Raw genomic sequence first — 19489 nt, 5'->3', positions numbered from 1 at the left:
AAAGGAAATTAATTTGTATTATTTTGGATGGTGTATTATTTAATGAATTTAAAATTTGAGCTGTTTTAAATTCTTGTTATATATTACCATGGTTATATGATTATCTGATCTTTGTTGCTATGGTTATTCTGACATCATATGGAGCATTAAACAAGCACTAGGTTGTAGTACTGGCAATTAATTTATCATGTATCGAAATTCAGCAACATCTCCTCACAGTAATACCTGGAGGAACATTTCTGTAAAATGTTAAGATATTTGTAATAAACAAATTGGAATAATATATTCAAAAGATTCCATTCTTTATTTTAATTTCATCCATTGAATTATAACAATGTGTTTTATATTAGAGAGGAATAATATATTCAATTCCTTGTTACCCCGTCCTGTTTTCTTCTCAGCTTCATGTTTTCTGTTTGCCTTATTTTATATTCATCATTCTCACAATATTTAAAGTCGTTACTACATCTTTTTAAAAAATCATAACTACTACAAATTTGAAGATTATGCAATATAAGTAATTTTATTAATTTTTTTTTATTTCAGTTTTATACATTGCAAATTTAGAAGGTACTAGTACTAGAAATGATTTTTTCCCATGACTGGTATGTTTATTGAGTCTTTGAGATTTTTTGTGGTAGATTATTTCAGGCAATGTCAAATTCTGAGGCTGGAAATTTGTTTATACAGTGTATCACATCTCTGGAAATTGAGGTCACACTACAGCATTATGATGGGAATAGTACTTATATTTCCAAAGATTGGTTTTTTACTTAAAGAAAAATTCTTACTTTTTAGCCTAATGGGTTTGTTTTTTGTACAGAAATTTTCATTGTTTTTGCAGCTATAGAGAAATCACAACCATTCGATGCAATAAGATTTCAGACATTGAAGGATTGTTGTATCTGCATTTTTTAACATTAAAACCAGGGAAAAAAACATGTAAACATTTCATGTTTTACAACAATACATGTTAGTTAAATTGTTCTCATTTAGAAGGTATTTCTTTCAAAGATGTGATTTGCACTTACAATGTAATCTTCACCTGATTGGCCATTACAGAAATAAGTTGATTGTGTGAATGATGTTATGAATGATTACACAAAATGAAAGCGATACCAGAATATTTAAAAGTATTTCAGTAGAAAGGAGTGAATTTACGAATGTCAAATTATAACTAAGTTATATAAAAAGTGTATTGAGTGTGAGTGTATTATTTGATGTGTGGTGTTCTGGTATGAACTGTTATAATATCCAGGTGTGGCAAATTATGTAAGCAGAGAATGTGATCATGTTATTGAGAATGAGATATCTGCCATGCACATTGATCCACATAAAAATGTTTTTTGGGTTTTAAATCAGGTTGATATGATGTATGTTAACATGTTTGTGCATTTTTAAATGTATTTCTTCAAGGGTAAATCTTTGGAGGGATAGGGGGAATAAAACTGCAGGGCCCAGCGCATTATTTCGTAGGCTGGTTTTACATGAAACTGGGTCTAGTATATACATAATTAGTTGTCTTACAAAGAGTAGCTAAAATAACCTCATTAAATAATGATGTCCCTTTAGTCATTTAATCATGATGGAATTTCACGTCAATCTTTCTAAGTATTGAAAATATGTTTACATTGCAGTTATTTCAGGAGTTCATAAGTCATTTATATTGTTATCTTATGTACCCATGTACATGTATGTATACCAAAATAATATCTTTTGGCTAAAAAAGAAATTTTAGAAGTTAATTTTTTTGTTCTCATCCTGGGACACTTACAGAAAGCCAACCTCATGATTAGAAGGTCATTGTTTTTCTTGAAAAATTGGTACAACAACAATCTTGTTATTTACGATCTAGTATGTTTGTCATGAATCAAGATATTTACAAATGACTGACAATGTTTATTTGATATCAAATGTGTGTATTACACCTTATAGTCCCTGTAGAATCTTTATAAAGTGTCTGTTACATGGTCGGATATAAAAAGACCATCTAAAAAGTGCTCTATGTCATCCTTGTCCATAAATGTAAACTATATTAGTTTACTGTTTAGTTTGCAAATTTGAAACTTATGTACAGGTAGTGACAACAGCATATGTATTTTGTTCACAAAAAGACAGTATTGTTCAGGTATGTCTTGTTGGTCTTTCACAATTGTCCATGCTTGTGTAAAGAAGCTTAAAAAATAATTTTATCCATCTTTACATATGTTCTGTGTCTGGCCTGATTTCAATACTGTTTTTTTATAATAATACATGAGCATGTGTGGTGCGATTGTCAGGTTTTCAATGTAATATGAAGTATGTTGCTTGTTTGTTGGACCTACAATATTAATTTTATTTGGGATATTGGTTATAAGTAAAATTGCAATAAATTCAAATTTGAAATTTGATGAATAAACAACTTTTGAAAATAAATTAGGTTTTCTAATGCTTTTGTATCTCCGGAAATGCTAACAAAATTAGCCAAGTCCGGATTAACCACCAGTGTCACTAATGCAATGGTTTATTACAGAAAACTGATTTACAGATAATTATTTTTCCATTTGGCCTAGTTTCTTTAAATGATACTTATGTATTTTGTCCTTGCTGAAAAGTGCTGGTTTTGGATGTATCTTCATGCTGGAAGATCACATATATTGATCATATAAATAGAAAATAGGTTTCTCAAGGAATGACCTGCAGAATTTTCTCAAAATCTTGTGTTGTGTATGGATTATCTCCCTTCTCTTTAGGAATGGGTGACCAGAATACGGATAAAGTCACATCTTTAGCCACTAACACAATTCCACAATGTCATGCCATTACTATATTTCAAGCATTTTCCTTGCTTTTCAGTTAGCTTTAACTGCATAATGTATTAGAGCAATACGGCACATCACTGACACAAGGAGGACATGCATATGAAATTTGGGAAAGACCCAGCATATATTCTTCAGAAATTATGACAACAAATGACTGAAAAACGAAGAGTTTTGTTTTTCTGGTCAGTATGCCCAACAAGGACCTAGACAAACCTATGTGTGAAATTTGAAAACGGTCCATCCAGAACTTCTCCCGCAACAGTGATAAATGAACCTTGTAACAATAATGGTGCACCATCTGATGATGATGGGCTAAAATTTTATCTATGCGAAGAGAGTGCAAAAAACAATGAAAACAACAAAAAAGAATAACACAAAATTTATCTAAAAATACTTTTATTTGATTCTACAGTCAACCACCTGCAGAAATGCATTGCACTACACAGTCTTCCTGAATCAAGGTAGATAACTCCAAACTACAAAATGACAAGCACTTAGTGTTTACATACATACAGAAAAATGGTCACACACAGACAGAACATTTACATATCTACACTTGTCAATCTGAATGTCAAATAAATCCTTAAAATTTCTTAAGGTTTTTAAACTTTAAAAGTAACATGAATTTTTGATCTCGCATGTCAATATTACATACATATAGAAGGTCAACTGGAAAAAAGTACTTATTATATATTTAAAACATTAATAAAATTAAAAATTCAATTAAATGTTGGCATTTTTTCATCATGATTTTGATTTGTTAGCATGAAGACATGTGATTTAGTTTATATTAGTCATTTAACACTTACTTATAAGGAATGTACTTACACATCTAGTAATGTCAAATGATCATAAATACCACAAGATAGGCCTATATATATTTAATCATTCTATCAACCCATATACATATGCCTTTTAAGTTGACAAATGAAGATGTGAATGTCATATATATATGTTGTCTGTTCACAGAGAAACATGGTATAAAATGAAAACCTTTGGATTCGAATGTAGACTACGATAAGAAAGTATGAATCAATGATTTGATAAATGCCCATGAGAATGTGATTTTTAAGCACATAAATTAGAATGAGATATGTTTTATAATAGTATGATACATTTGTTAAAACTAAATTTGTATGCAAGTTGTTTTGATATATTACACCAAAATATTGATCAATAATGCTAACATTGAAAATTAACAAGGGTCTGTCTTTGATCAAAATATTGATTTTACATAGATGCAGATATTTAAAAACATGTATAAGGACATGTTGAAGATATGGATTTATGTGTAAACATGACTTGTAGGAATAAAATTATATATATAAACATCCTACAATATATACAGCAATGAGGTGTATATTATGTACAAATTACATGTTATAATTAATTGTATAAAAAGGATATAAAAATTTTTGATGCAGACTATGAAATAATTGATTACAAATAATTTAATGTACAGTTTAGCTAACACAAATTATATACATAAAAAAGGAAAAACATAAAAATTATACATGGAATGATATATGATATTGTACGATATACACACATACCGTCAATGGAAAGTTCTGTATGACATTCTTAAATATTAACATAAAATTTATGCATTTTTCATTTCATATTCTTAAGAATTTCTATTAAAATACATCAGAAATCATTCAAAATCATAATCAAAGAAAAAAGCAAATCAAAATCTTAAAAAAGAGGTCATAAATTATTGAATACATTTTAAAATGCTGCCTTCTGGAAATTGCAAATAAAACATTCTCAAACACAGAAAAGTACACAGCTGTTTTAAATAGCACAGTTAACATCAATATATAGTTGAAATTCAAAAGTGACTGGATTCATGTGCATAGGATGCTTGGAACATTGATAAAATTCCACACATGGTGAAATTCTGAACATAAATGATATGTTGCATAAATAAGTGTAAGAAACATTCTTCAGTGATACAGCGTAGTACAATAATGTGTTATGAAAGTAGTACAAACATAGTTTCTATCGGATTTACAATCATGCTTGAGAATAATCTCTCTTACAATAAGTACCAAATTTAAATATGGACTTTTAATGATTTTTTTTCCTTTTTTTTTATAAGAAATGCTTATGTACAATGTATCTATAGATCAATTTTGTCATTTGCATGAAAAACCCATCAATAATCTAATGATCATATTCCAGATTTGTGATCCACAAAGATTATATTGATGAACCATATCTTCTTTTTTATATCAAATCATCATGTAAATCACAGAACATACATAATGCACTCCCTTCCTAAAACGAAACCGAAAGTAAGGAAGAAAGCCATATTCTGTAGTTCTAGTACGAATTAAGCCATTTGATATGTACCTTCCCAAAAATGTGTGCACAATAAAAAATTCATTGTACTAACTGAACAAATATTTTCACCCTTAGAATGGAAGAATGGCATTTCCTAATTTATAATCAAATTTCTACAGAACGATTTGAATACAGAAGAAGTTATAACTGTAAATTATGTGCATTTATATTTTCCTAAATGAGTTTATGATATCATGACAATCAATGAACATGGCACTTATTGACAAATGAAATCTTTTGAACTACAAGGGTGAAATACAGGAAGTTTGATGTTAGACATTGGCAATTAATATATGTCCCAGGTTTAATGTCATGGAGGAGCTCACTCCAGACAGATGAAGGTAATTATTTGGCCACAAGTTCATGCTGCTTCATGAAATCTAGTACAAAATAAAATAATGTTTCTAAATACTTCATATTTAATATTAAAAAAAATTATTTTGTTTCATCTGTCATGTAATGGATTATAAACTTTCTATACAAAAATCACTGGTATTTTTATTTAGGCAGAGCTATGGCAAAGCTTCAAGATCATATTCTATAAGTGTAAACCAATCATAAGTGCTGCTTCCTATTTTGGATGAAAACATTTAAAGTACCAGGTGATTCAGATGAGCTAACATGCCTCTGTGAACAATTTTATAGTCTTATAGACTCATTATTATTAAAATTTCTGATGTGATAGACTACTGGAATCGGGGAAGAAACAAAATTTCTGTTTAATTTCTTTTTACATGAATTAGTTCATCATGAACACAACTGTAGCACTCATGGCATGGATATAAAATACATTTTTTTTGTTTTTAGATAGTTTGATGATTTTCATCTCAAGACACAAAATGTCCCTGATATCTGATACACATTTTTCAAAACCCACAACGATAACATTGTCATGTTCGGATAAAAGTGATCAAAGCTATGTGTTGAATTTTACCCTATGAGATGGCCACTGAAATTAACAAGACAGTAACTGAATAAGACTGACGTTTCCAGTTATTACAGCCATGGAATTAAAAATTGACACATTGTAGATAGATGTTCCAATGACATTGTCACGAACTACAATTTTGATAAAACTGTTGTCATTTCCGCAGAAATTCTTGACCAATCATAAAAACAAAATCAACATATTTAAAGCAGTAAACTGACAGTAAACTATTTAATGCTGTAAAACACACAACCATACATACACTCTCATACTCAGCCACATTGTATACTGACACAGATATCCTCCACAGCTCCTGTCACACCATAGTAAACCTATAATCATCTTCTATTACAGCTGGAGAGGAATTTTTACTACCTGATTTTTGTTTCACAAAATTTTTCACATTACTGAAGAGTGATGAAGAACTTTTCTCGTTGGCATTTGAACCTATTGGCCGTCCATTACTCAATGCATTCACTTTAGGTTTACTGTTTCCATAAAAACTGTCACCGCCATAAAATGACATTTCACCAGAGGAGTCAGCCACTTTGAGTGAGCCCATCGAGGGGTCTCGGAGAGAGTCCATAGAACCTGTAATGTCTTCTTTGTCCTCAAAGATAGGATCAAACCTGATGTAGGTCGATGATGTGCTGTGACGATTTTTGTTTGTCTTGTGTGAGCTTCCACTTTCCATACTAGACAGCACTGAAATGGGATCAACATCCCCCTTTTTGGTGGAACGTCTAAGTTTGACTTGTACACTACTGGTGGATTCAGAAGGTTTGAGTGACTTAGATGACCCAGCAATACCCTTCACCTGATCTACATCAGTGATTCCCATTCTTCTCATGTCACGACCCCCAGCGGGTACGGAGTGAACACCACTCAAGGGGTTATCAGGGATCAAAGAGTCCATCTCTTTCATAGCCACTCTGTAGGAGGAATTCCTTCCGGTTTGGTCCTCAGACACAACACCATGCGTATTCCTGACAGCATATCTGTAGGAATCTGTTCTATTGAAGTCCTCGGGATCTGTTTGGGGCATAAAGTACTCAGCAGGAAGTTGGGAAGTGGTTCCTTTTTTATATGAACTTTGAGTTAATACTTGACTAGCATTATTATGACCACTTGGATGAGAAGATTGAGACAGTACAGGACTTGGCCTGATCCTTTGAGAGTTCTGTAAGGAAGGACAACTCTTACTCTCCTTCATTGCCACCCTGTAAGAACTGTTCCTACTTGGGTTCACCATTGCAACACGATAAGAATCATTACGACTGTTAACATTACTGCTGGAGTCCGAATCTGAACCACTGTGCAGAACACTACAAGATGATGCTGTCCCTGCACTGGACCTCCTCACTGATGCATTCTGACGAGGTCGCCCAGGACGCGTACTTAAAGATTCTGATGAACTTGTGTCCTTAGCAGCATATTTTGTCATGTCTGATGGGAATGAACGTGACGATGACATTGTATTTTTCTGAAGGTACGGAGTGGATACAGACTTCCTATCACTTTTCTGTGCTAATGGATGATAGTTTTCTGGTTTTTTCATTGCATTATTTTGATAGTGATTTGTTTGTGGGCTACGACGTGATTTTGAAGGTGAGGATTGTAATTTGTAACTATATGGCTGTTGCTGTGTGCCAGACTTCCTGGGTTGATCTAGAGGAACCCTTGCTGGGAGTGCTGGTTGCTGTGGAGAAACAGTCCGGTTTTTGCGTTGAGTATATTGCTGTGTAAGTGGAGCCTGATTGTGACGAGGTGGTTGGAAGCGATTTGATGTATGTGGGGTGGAGGACAGGGGAGGTTGAGGAGGACCTGAAAATGTACTGAATGACCTCTCATTTTCACTTCCACCAAATGATGAGAAGGAATTAGTAGATATAGCCACAGTTTCCATTGTAGTGCTTAGGTTTGATTCATCAATACTTATAAAGCCCTTGTCTCTACTTGGTTGTTCTAGTAATGAGTCCATTGAACCTGTGGGTGTTGTTACCATAGGAACATCCAAATTAGAAAGATTTGGTGAACTGCATGGACTTGCCATGCTTACATAACTTCCTGTAAAATTGAAAGACTCCTCTGACTCCAATGACAGCACACTCCCCAGTTGAGCTCCCAGAGAACTTTTGACCTGACCATCCTGACTATTGGTAGAGTGGATACTGTTCATTTCTAGGTAGCCTGAATCAGCAGCATTGACCAAGTCTGTCTTGGGACTCCCAGACTTTACAGGACTAACAGCATACAAGTTTCCACTTCCTGAGAATGTGCTTGGTGACTGCGTGGCCACAGGAGAGGCCGCATATGGGCTGATTTGGTTGCCTGGTGGCATATCATTTGCCTGATTTAGTTTAACATAGGCTCCTCTCTTTTCAGAAGTCTGACCTGACCTCTGACCTGGCTTTACCACAATGACTGGTTGATATTTCATTGGTAAACCAGCTTTATTTTCACATTTCTCAGGTGTAATTGGAACTGCCAATTTATATGTTGCAGAATCTGGTGAAATTGGAGAGTTCTGCTTATTCAGCTTTCTGTTTCCCTCCTCAGAAGATGCAGGGGAGCAGGGGAGTGGCATCTGGACAGCTTGCGGGGTACCAGGGTTAAACATGTTGATCACAGGTGAGAAATTCAAGGATTTGTTTGGCTTCGGGCCACTGAGAGAGCGGTCACTGTTTTTAAGTATACCAGACACAGGTGTTTGGGAATTGTCATTTTTCTTGTGAGATCTTGGCCATGACTTTGTGTAGTCAAAACTATCCTCCTCCTTCCCTGAATGGTGTACTCTTGGGAGAGTTTGACTCTCAATTTCTATTTCACTTTGGTCTAGTAATGTATCATCAGTGTAATTAAAAGTTGCATCAAATTTACTACTGCTGTCAAATGATGAAACAGAGAATATTGAAGAATCACTTGTTAGCTCTGTCACTTTACTTAGATTTTGATTCATGTCTACAATCTGTGCCTGACCAGTACCTATGCTGAATTTATCATCACTTTCCACTGATCCTCCAGACTGCCTTTTGAAAGCCCCTTCTTCATCACTGGACAAGGGGCAAATGGATGGGATTCCACTTGAGGATATTTGTGTCTTAGATTTAAGACGCATGTAGATGCTCTCTTGGTCTGACTCAGACATTGAGGACGAATCTTGTCTAGAAATAATATCCGGTGACTGTTGAGGATTGTCTTCAGCACTGGAGCTCAGACGAGGACATGAGCTTGTCCTTGGAGGTGGGGCAGGAGGATTAACTTTGCTCAGCACTTTGCTACCATTTTGGGAGGCCCCACGTTTTAATCCAGCATACTTATCACTGTCTGATGTGTTGATTACACTCTCAAAGCTAGTGACACTTTGTGTGTCTCGTGTTGGGGATGACAATTCCTCATCCACAAGTGTCCCACAACTTCGCCTCAGTCCACTGTCATTGTGGAAAGAAGTGTAAAATCCTTCCTGATCAACAGAATACACTGACTCATCATCATCCAGAAAAAATGCTGCTGGTTTCCGTTTAGATGGTGACATCATGAGATCAAGTGCCATGATATTCTGTTTCGTTAACCTGGTCAAAGAATTGAGAGTTTCGGCACTACTGGATGATGTTTCCTCACGACTGGCTGCCCTCTTTGCCAGACTCTGCAACCACTTGTCTGTTTCTCCTTTCTGGTCCTTCAGGTAGCTCTTGTCACTAACTGTACTAGCTCCATCTCCTGCATACCCACCAGTGGTGTCAGTGTCACATCGGGATCTGGAAATAACAAGTGAAATTATTACAGCTATGTCAGAACCCTGAAGACTTAGTTTACATACACCAGTATAAACATCTCCATCAGGATTCATCATCACATGAGCCAATTCATACATTTTAACCTTTTTCATAATTTTGCACATAAAGTAAACATGTGGGAGGGCTCATATTGGTGTCATATACACTGAGGTGTAAATTAAGTACTCTATATAGCAATGAAAAAGGAACTTTTTTATTTGTCACATTCATGATACTCCATGATATTTCATATCTTTTAGATTTCAGGGAAAGTTTAATGCTATCTAACCTGAACATTCTCATTGGTGTAATGAATAACATCCTAATGTAGGCATGCATCACACAGCTCCATTAAAGTCCAATGTAATGTATTACACTTAAAACATCTTTACCAGTCTACTATCAGAGCTGTCTGCTTTATAAAGATTACGAGCATCAGGCATGTTTTTTCGTGTCAGGAATACATACATAAAAGGTCATAGGGTTAATAGCAATGAACTACAATGAGAATAAGTTAACACACAATTTGTCTGACATTAGGAACAAAGCCTTCATGACAAGAAAATCTTGCTTACTGATAGTTATCATGATTTAACTGAAAACATCATCACAACTTTCAAACGTCTGACAGAGAAGGTATGAATGCCTTTAAGTCCCGATTTAACCAACCAAGCATGCTGGAGTCATTCAACACTATCCATTTCAAAATACCACATACTAACCTCAACACTTTTGTTTTGAAACAGCCCTCTTCTTCCATGAAACAGATTGTGATCTGAGATTTCTTACTATATTTACAAGCTACTTATCACTGTCTTCTAGAATTTAAACAGCCAAGATCTAACCCACAACAAAATCTAAGATCATCTTCAAAGAATCTTCTTGTAACTGGTGCTTATAAGGTGTGAGGTTGTATATATATAATGTGCCCCCTGTAAGGACGATATGACGAGAAACATAAGATGCGTTGTCCAGAGCTGTAGGGCAGTGTACTGCGAGATATTTGTGGTTAGAATAGGTAACAGTATGCCCAGAATACTTCATTCCTATCATTCATAGGTTTCAAACCTTTGTACTACAGGTACATAATATCCGAGTAGAGATTTTCATATATCCTATCTTTATTATTTTATAAGGTGTATGACCAGGGTACATTAGATGTACTGTGGGTCAGTCACTTAACCATTATGTGTAGCACTTGACCGCTACCTTACTAGCCACAGGACAATGGCTGACCGATTAGAAAGGTAGGTATTTACACCAGATGGTAATTGATATATCTTATTTCAACCTCAGTGACATGGTGCTGATGACCAATCATTATGACCCTTTGTAAATGAGCTAACTGGTGATAAAAATAACATATGACTTGGTTCTATAAATGCATAGTTACATATGCTTGTTCCTTCCTGTCAACACATTTCTTTTTTTTTTCAACTGTCAGAAGAAGCTTAAGTTTCACTTTCAGGACATACTTAAAAACTCATGATTATGAGTCATAAAAGTCATATAAAGTCATCAAGACTCTAGAATTCTTAAAGAAGAATGAAAAAAATCCATAAAATACTGATACCAAGAAAAAATACAAGAGGTCCCCCGGGAAATCTTGTGGTCCACCATTTCCTGATTCTTTTTTGTGTTTTATCTATTGGATCTTTTCCCTTCTTTTCTCTTATTATAGTGTTATCTGTTGTAATGATACGGGGATCAATCCTATGGTAACATCAATAAATAAGGGAAAGCTACAAATACAATCTAAAATTGCTCCATCAACAGTACAAGTAAGGACCACGAGGTACCTACAAATGATTTTTAAAAGCAATCAGTCACATACTTTTCAAAAAAATAGTGATACCAAACTGTTATTTTCAAAGTCAAAGAACACCACCTGTTAGCCATTTTGTTTTTGTTATCAGTCTAAAAGTTAAAAAGGATCCACTAGGGCCCAGTGGGAACCTACATAGAAATTTTGAGAAAAATCCATTCAGTATTTTTCAAGAAACAGCCATAACAATTTATAGTTGTGAAAATCCAAGATGGCCACCTTTCATAAATTTTTTTCACTGACTTGTCTCAAAATTAAGGGACCGAGAGAATATATAGAACAGAAAAGTGAGAATACCAATGTGACAAGTGCATTTTAAGAAAAAGCAATAACAAACAAATTCCCAGATGTCAACTTTATTGTTTTACTGATAACTTTTTAAAAATTCCATCCAAGAAATAAGAGAAACAGACTCTAATTGTTGAAATTCGAGACAGTTGCTTGTTAGCCATTTTTTTTCTCTTATCAATCTCACAACAGAAGGGGCAAAACCAGGGACCAAGATGCACCTTTTCTTGAAATTATAGTGAGACCAATCCGTTCATTATAAATCACCCATCTTTTTCTATTTCTTGAATGGTCAATTGCCCCTAATAAAGAATTAATTTTGAGAGACCAACTACCTACAAGGCAATCCATCTTGCAAGAGAACTTTCTTCAAAAGCAATCTAACTTTTCACAATATGATGTAAACACAGAAATAATATCACTTTTCAGAGAGTTTTTAAACAGTACCAACCTTTCCTCTAAGGTGGGTGAGTCACGACCAGAGTCCTGCCCAAGGGAACACTGGGACGTGGACGGCATGCTCTCGATCTTCATGTCTGAATCTAAAGAATGACGGTTACTGCTGCTACCACTCCAGTTACCTGTAGAAAGATAATGTCAGATATACACTCAATATCAAAAATGTGATATACAATTTATTTACAACATAAATTGTGAAAAAAATATCTGACATGATGTATTCTCATTTATTTGGAAGAATCTGTAATCTGTAAATTTGTGTATGAATTAATTTACCTGTGAGATTGTTGCTAAGAATGTTTTCTATATGATCATAGAAAATCATTCCACTTCATGCGTCACGAAAAAAAATACACGAAAATTGCAAAACTAATGTATATCAATTACATATAGCAGATCTTGGCATGTTTACTTTAAATTGAAATGAAAAATTTAAAACATTGTACAGAATCTGACTTCAATAACACTGTCCAGTTATATTTAGTCTATGTACATCAACCATGCCATAATACATAGGTAAATATGTTAAAACAAAGCCCGACATTTTAGGTTTTACTTTGTTGCATATACACAAGTAGAAATAATGTTCCATGCATAAAATGAAATAACACAATTAAATTATGATCACCAACAGACAACATTAAGCCAATACAGACATATGGACTTAAACCAGATACAAACTTAAGATCCAATTTTGGAAGGAGCTGAGAGCTCCAACTGTAAGGAAGAAAAAATCACTGGCGTAGAATAGAGATTTTGATCCACCAAAAAATTATACACTAAAGATCCAATGCCCGACTTACTTTTGTCAAATTAAACTCTTAATCAAATAGGTCACTGTTACATGTTGTGGAATACAAAATTTGAAATTATTCTGTACTTACACAGCTATCAAAATGGCAGACTAAATCCCTCATATACATAAAAATATCATTACACAACTGTCATAAATAACTGGCAAGGCTGCTACCTGCAGACACAGCTATTGTTTAAGCATTGAGTTGAAGCCACAAAAATATGTCTACACACCTACACAAAATGCTAGTAATTATCTAAAACACATCTAATTATAAATCTCATCACAGTCCAGTAGTTTGGTATTCAAATCACTGAAGCCATGTTTGACAATGTCTTTTTAAATGACCTAGATTGTCATATGGTCAACACAAACAAATATAGCCAATGTTATTGTATATTATACACATACAATTGTGGAGTATTTGATTATACATTCACTAGACCATTATATGATTAACTTTAACCTTGGTTATTTAAAAAAAAAAATCCTCTCCAGTATAATTTAATGTTTCTGTTGTTAAACAAGCAGTAAGGCACAAAAAATGTTGTCTTTAATTGCAGTGACAATAAACTCGTTTACCTATAGCTATGGCTCACAACATGGGTTGATCAGTGCAATTTGATAACTTTAATATCATACCTGTTTGTTTACACATCATTAGTTCAATAGTCTCGTTAACTTCATAAATAAGCAACTCAGTGTTAACCCCGAGGGATATGTTAAGCGTCTGAGAGTGATAGGTGATACTTCACCACAACGTACCTGATGATGACTGTCTGTCCTCCTTAGATCTTCTCTTAGATATCTCTCTCAGCTTCACAGACGTCGTCCAATCCTTAGGCATCGCGTTCCAGGTGAATTCACGTTCAACTCTTTTTGGTTGCCGTCTTGGTAATGTATTACTTTCACTTTCAAAGTTATAATATGATCCTGGCCCTACCTTAGAGCTGTCTCTTGCTGCCTGACTAAGAATTCCATCTGGCATGCTAGGCATTTTGGAATTAGCCAATGAGGATGCCATTGTTTCATCACCAAAGTCAATTGCATCAAGGTCAAGAGATTTGGGTCGCGGTCGTAACTTGTTGCCAATGTTACTTCCATTGACCAATGATTTTATCTTGTTGCTGATAATACTTGATCGCTTTGTTGATCTGGATAGACGGCTTGATCCTGATCCAACACTGGCCAGACTGACAGAGTCTCCCTCGTACCGACTGGAGTGGTCTGTTCCTACAGATTGTCTGTCATATGAAATTGCTTTCATAGAATGTAACTTAAGACACCTTGGCAGGGATCTTGAACGTCGACAAGGCAACAACTTTAAAATTTTAGGCTTCCTGAAAGCATGTTCAAACTCTTTCCTTTCCTCCATCTTGGCATCAATTTCATCAAGATATTTTGCCATTTCCTCATCTCGGTGAATTGTATTACCATCTATGTCAATGTCATCAAAACTGTAATCACGAGGCTGTTCTCTGTAGCCATTTTTCTTTTTCTTCTCAAACGCCTCAATTTCATGCATAATATTGTCGGACACCCCTGATACGGTGCGCCTCCGTTTCTTTTTCTTTGCATCCTTATCTTTATTAGCAATGCTTCGTTGTGAACCACGCAGTGACTCCATCCTCTCAAATCCTTGACCTGAAGTATCTATGGATATGAGACTGGCTGAAGTTGACTGGGACAGACTTTCTGACATTGCCTCAGCTTCACGTGCCACCTCTTCCTTTGTAAAGTACTGTTCATCTGTCACATGTATGGTCTTAGGGCGCTGCTGTAACTTCTTATAACGCTTCTCAAATGTGAATACAGACTGGGTCTGAAACATGACAGAAGAAATGAAAGTCTTCATCGTAAAAAAACTATCTAATGACAATGGTAAAAGTGTGAAAATAACATCTGATACTAGAATCTACCTGATAAACAGTTTTATAAGTATCACTCACACTGCTAACACTTCAAGGAATGTGACAAACAACACAGAAAACATCATAACAATAAAGGAGTGGCTAAAGATAGGTCTAATTCTTCCCAAAAGGAGAGACACAACTGAATGGAACAAAGGGGATTATGGTCCATTAGACATTCTTTATTTCAGAGACTTAGTTTTTTATACTGTATGACTACATAGATAATGTATAAGGTTGCTTACCTCAAACTGACATCTATATACTCAGTGAGTGACTGAATCAGGACTTATAATTGAAATAATATATGGAGAATTTATGATTTTATAGTATTTCATAAACCCTGATCATCTGTGGTTACATACACATGTGTTTCTTGTGGCCAAACAACTGGTTTTAGCGATCAAATAAGCAAATTCTAGGCAAACACATATGTAAATATTGGGTCTATTTCTAATATCCAACTTAAACCTTGTGCATATTGCAAATAAATCTACCAGATCAAAACACTTCTTTTGAAAAATTCAGTACAATTTGGAGAAGTTGTTCAAGGTCACTGAAGACACCTTTACCTTTCGAGGTAGGTTGAGGTCAGGTGTTTTGACTTTTGGTTCCCGAAGCAGTACTGGCCAAAGCCTGAAAAGTCGTGAGCTGCAGAGCCCATCTTTCCTGTATATGTCTGCGCCTCGTAAAGCATGTGAAGGGGAAACTTCAGCCTGGGCATACTGGTCCCGGATACACTGACTTCGTGTCTCCTTTGTAAATAGGTCACTATCAAATCCATGCTTTGTGACATGGTACTCGCCAGTCTGAGAAAACTGAGATAGGTCACCAACAGCTGCAAGTACACAAATGTAACATGATGATAAATAATAACCTTCAACTTTCAAGGTCATTCAATTTTATTAGATCAGCAAACACAATATCATCAAAAAACAAAACTGTACACCTACTGATAAGACAGTGGTGTAAAGAATGGAGATGATAAAATAGAGATAAAACAGTCTGTCGGCCTATCTTAGTGTTTAACGCCCAAGTAATTAATGTGTGTATATAAATGCAGTTTACATAAATCTTATTAAAACGGAAACAAAATGACATTTCCATTCAAATTGAAATTACAACAGTTAAAGTCTTTGTTCTGTATTGCAGAAACCTGTCTAGATTAATCCAAGAATTCTTTGGACCTGTCTCCAATCATCTAATATCTCAGAATAAAAACATTGTATTGAAATCAAATACATTTCGTTACCCTATAATACATAATTCTATTTGGCGTATGTAATCTTCACTGTGGTAAATACTAGATACATATTCTGAGGAATCTAGACTCAAATTTCTACACTCAACTCAATCGTAAGTTTAAATTATCTCATTATAACTAATACCCATAGATTAAAAAAAACATGGTAATTCTGAGTATGGGAATGATCACTTCATCCGAACACCAGAGACTAATTACTGGCCATAGAATCCCAGCTGTCATAATGTAATAACTATAAATCATACATGTTCTAGGGAGATAAAATTATATAATTACCTAACAACATGTCATGTCTCTTTAATTTCTCATATTTCATTTTTACCACATTTGGTCTATAAGCTCACACTGTACTATTACTAAACACAAGACACGAACACTTCAAAACACTTACAAAGAAAAAGTTTACATATGAAATATGCTGAGACATGAAACCTTGATACCACAAATTAAAATCAAATATCAATGGTAAATTTCAGTCACATTACTTATTGACTCAGGCAGAAAGACAAAAGATCGAAAATTGCATTGTTACAGCTTAGCAATCTTTTTACAAGTTGTAATTATGAAATAAGCATACTTATCATTATTACTGGCATGTGCACTTAGTAGAATATATATGGTTTACCACCTTTTATATATTTGCTATCATATATATTCTGATATATCCTGGATGTATTTTTAATAAGTACATGATAAAAGATATCAGGTGAAAAGGAGCACATTCCCATATCATAAAGGTAACTTTTACATGTAATATGAAGATGATCTGTTAATACATGTGGTTGTTTGTACATTTAATTGTACCAGCATAATGAACCCGGTACTTATTATAACATGAAAAGCCATTAATAGGAACAGAAATTGAAGAGAGTTCTAACAGGACATAATGGAAAAGATATTCACCACAATGACTTTCTATCTAGAAATCACAAAAAATATGAAACACAAAAGAATATGTCATTTTATCTTGTCACAGATCTTGGCATCACAATCAGATTGAGAGATCAGACTTAGTGAGACACAATGATGCTGACTAGGTAAGACCAGAGAACCAAGCATACGTAGATGATATATGTGTATAACAATAACTATTTTACAGTCTAATTTACATATGACTAATATAAAACTGCCATATATATCTAACTGTAAACTCACAAACTGGTAATGTTGGAATTTTAGGTGAGATATCAATTCTACCTCAAATATAAATGAGTGTAAATTATAAAGAGACTGGAGTAAACAAGACTTTATATGTACCTAACTGTGATAAATTAATACGTTTTGATAAATAATTGATTTCATTTAAATCATTAGATTCAACACAGAAAACCGTACTAAGGACTCAACTCTTGTCAATCTAAAAAGAAAATACAAAACTGAATTCTTTTCAAACACCCGTGTCTATACCATATAGATCAATTTTCTATTCATTAAGACTTGTTGGGATTGCAGGACAAAGAGTGGCATGACATGCTTTAGTCTATAAAGTAGACTACAAAGACATGAGGCAGATCAACTGTAATCCAGCCAGCATCAGAATGCACACTTTGATCCTCAGGTCTTCAGGGGAGACCAGAGAAGATAATGGTGCTTTGTCACCTTAATACAAGCTTGGTCATGGAGGATAAAATCAGTCTTTATAAAGGCTTGTTCTCCGAAGGCAGGCCAGATTTACTCTCTATCATGGTTTATGTCCCAAAGAGCAGATCAGAATCACTCATAACCAAGATTTCATTGGTCTCAGAAAGCAGAATCACCCATAATCAAGGCTTGGTCTCAGACAAGAAACTGAATCACTATTTATCAAGTTTTGGTCTCAGAAGGTAAGAATTACTTATAATGGCTTGGTCTCAAAAAGCAGAATTGCTCTTGGCCTGGTCTAGAGCATACTCATACTACACCTTAGGTCTAACCTCTCCGTGCAAACCAACAAGACTGTTGTTCATTATAACCCCAGTTTCATCAACTATAGTGCATAAACCCGCTTCTGGCTATAAAGACACAGTCCATTATTATACATCCTATAGCTGTGGTACTCTACAAACTCCCCCAGCCCTGGGTAGTAGACCCGCTTCTGGCTATAAAGACACAGTCCATTATTATACATCCTATAGCTGTGGTACTCTACAAACTCCCCCAGCCCTGGGTAGTAGACCCGCTTCTGGCTATAAAGACACAGTCCATTATTATACATCCTATAGCTGTGGTACTCTACAAACTCCCCCAGCCCTGGGTAGTAGATTAGAGAGACTACGGCCCTGGATTAGAGAGACTACGGCCCAGTACACTGGATCAATAAGGTGTCAGCTGTAGGTTGTTTACATAATTATTTACCAGGTGTTCTGATGTTTTATTATTTATTGTCCCTCCCTTCATGTCATTAATTGATTATTACATGGAACACAAAGAAATGTCACACAGACTTTAATAGATGACTAATAAGAATTATACGGGACGTACACATTCTCGATCGCTGCACCCACAGATTATATACCACAAACACTGCTGTGCCGATACATTATTGACTGAGTTTTGTATCTTCATTCCATAACATATTGATAAAGGACTCAATTAATACAACACAATGAGACAACAACTCAGGTAAATCGGTTATACCATAATCTTTTTCTAAGCAGGATGTCACATGTTTGTTCAAACAGCAAAGTATAAACCTAGTGCATATTTTTCTTTAAAAATATGGCTGTATTTTGTTTAATGGAGCATCAATGTACGTCATACATGTATAATGTCATTAAAATGTCTGCATTCAAACAAAACATAATTGTTACGTCTTGTACAAGTTTGACTGAATATATATTCAAAAGTGTGACAATTATATTGATCCTTCAAGTAAGTGAGACAAGAAGCTATAATTTTTGCATGTATTACATATTGCTGCCATTGTCACCAAACATTAAATCTCAATAGGATTTTACAGAATTGTAATGGCTTAAAAAAAAAGTAGATTATTTGAATATAAAAATCAACAGAACATTTACCTGATTATGAAATTACTGACCTTTCACATACTAACCATATATTTTATCATTTAAAACATGTATTGTAGATGCCAAACATAGCTTTTACCAGAGAAAT

At 34.6% G+C, this 19489-nt stretch overlaps 1 protein-coding gene across 1 annotated transcript; it reads right to left on the bottom strand.

Annotated features, from left to right (window-relative positions):
* Window positions 1–6391: 6391 nt before the first annotated feature.
* Window positions 6392–15967, bottom strand: LOC132550253 (uncharacterized; the record flags this gene model as incomplete). The annotated part of the gene is made up of 4 exons (XM_060214299.1): window positions 6392–9833; window positions 12416–12545; window positions 13985–15041; window positions 15702–15967. Coding segments are annotated over 4 exons (4895 nt in total), but the record flags the coding sequence as incomplete, so codon positions are not given.
* Window positions 15968–19489: the final 3522 nt, after the last annotated feature.

Source organism: Ylistrum balloti, unplaced genomic scaffold (assembly GCF_031769215.1).
Source record: "Ylistrum balloti isolate Yb309-2 unplaced genomic scaffold, AGI_CSIRO_Ybal_v1 Utg370114, whole genome shotgun sequence".
NCBI lineage: Eukaryota > Metazoa > Mollusca > Bivalvia > Pectinida > Pectinidae > Ylistrum > Ylistrum balloti.
The sequence above is the reverse complement of the archived record's forward strand: the minus strand, read 5'-3'. Positions and strand labels throughout refer to the sequence as shown.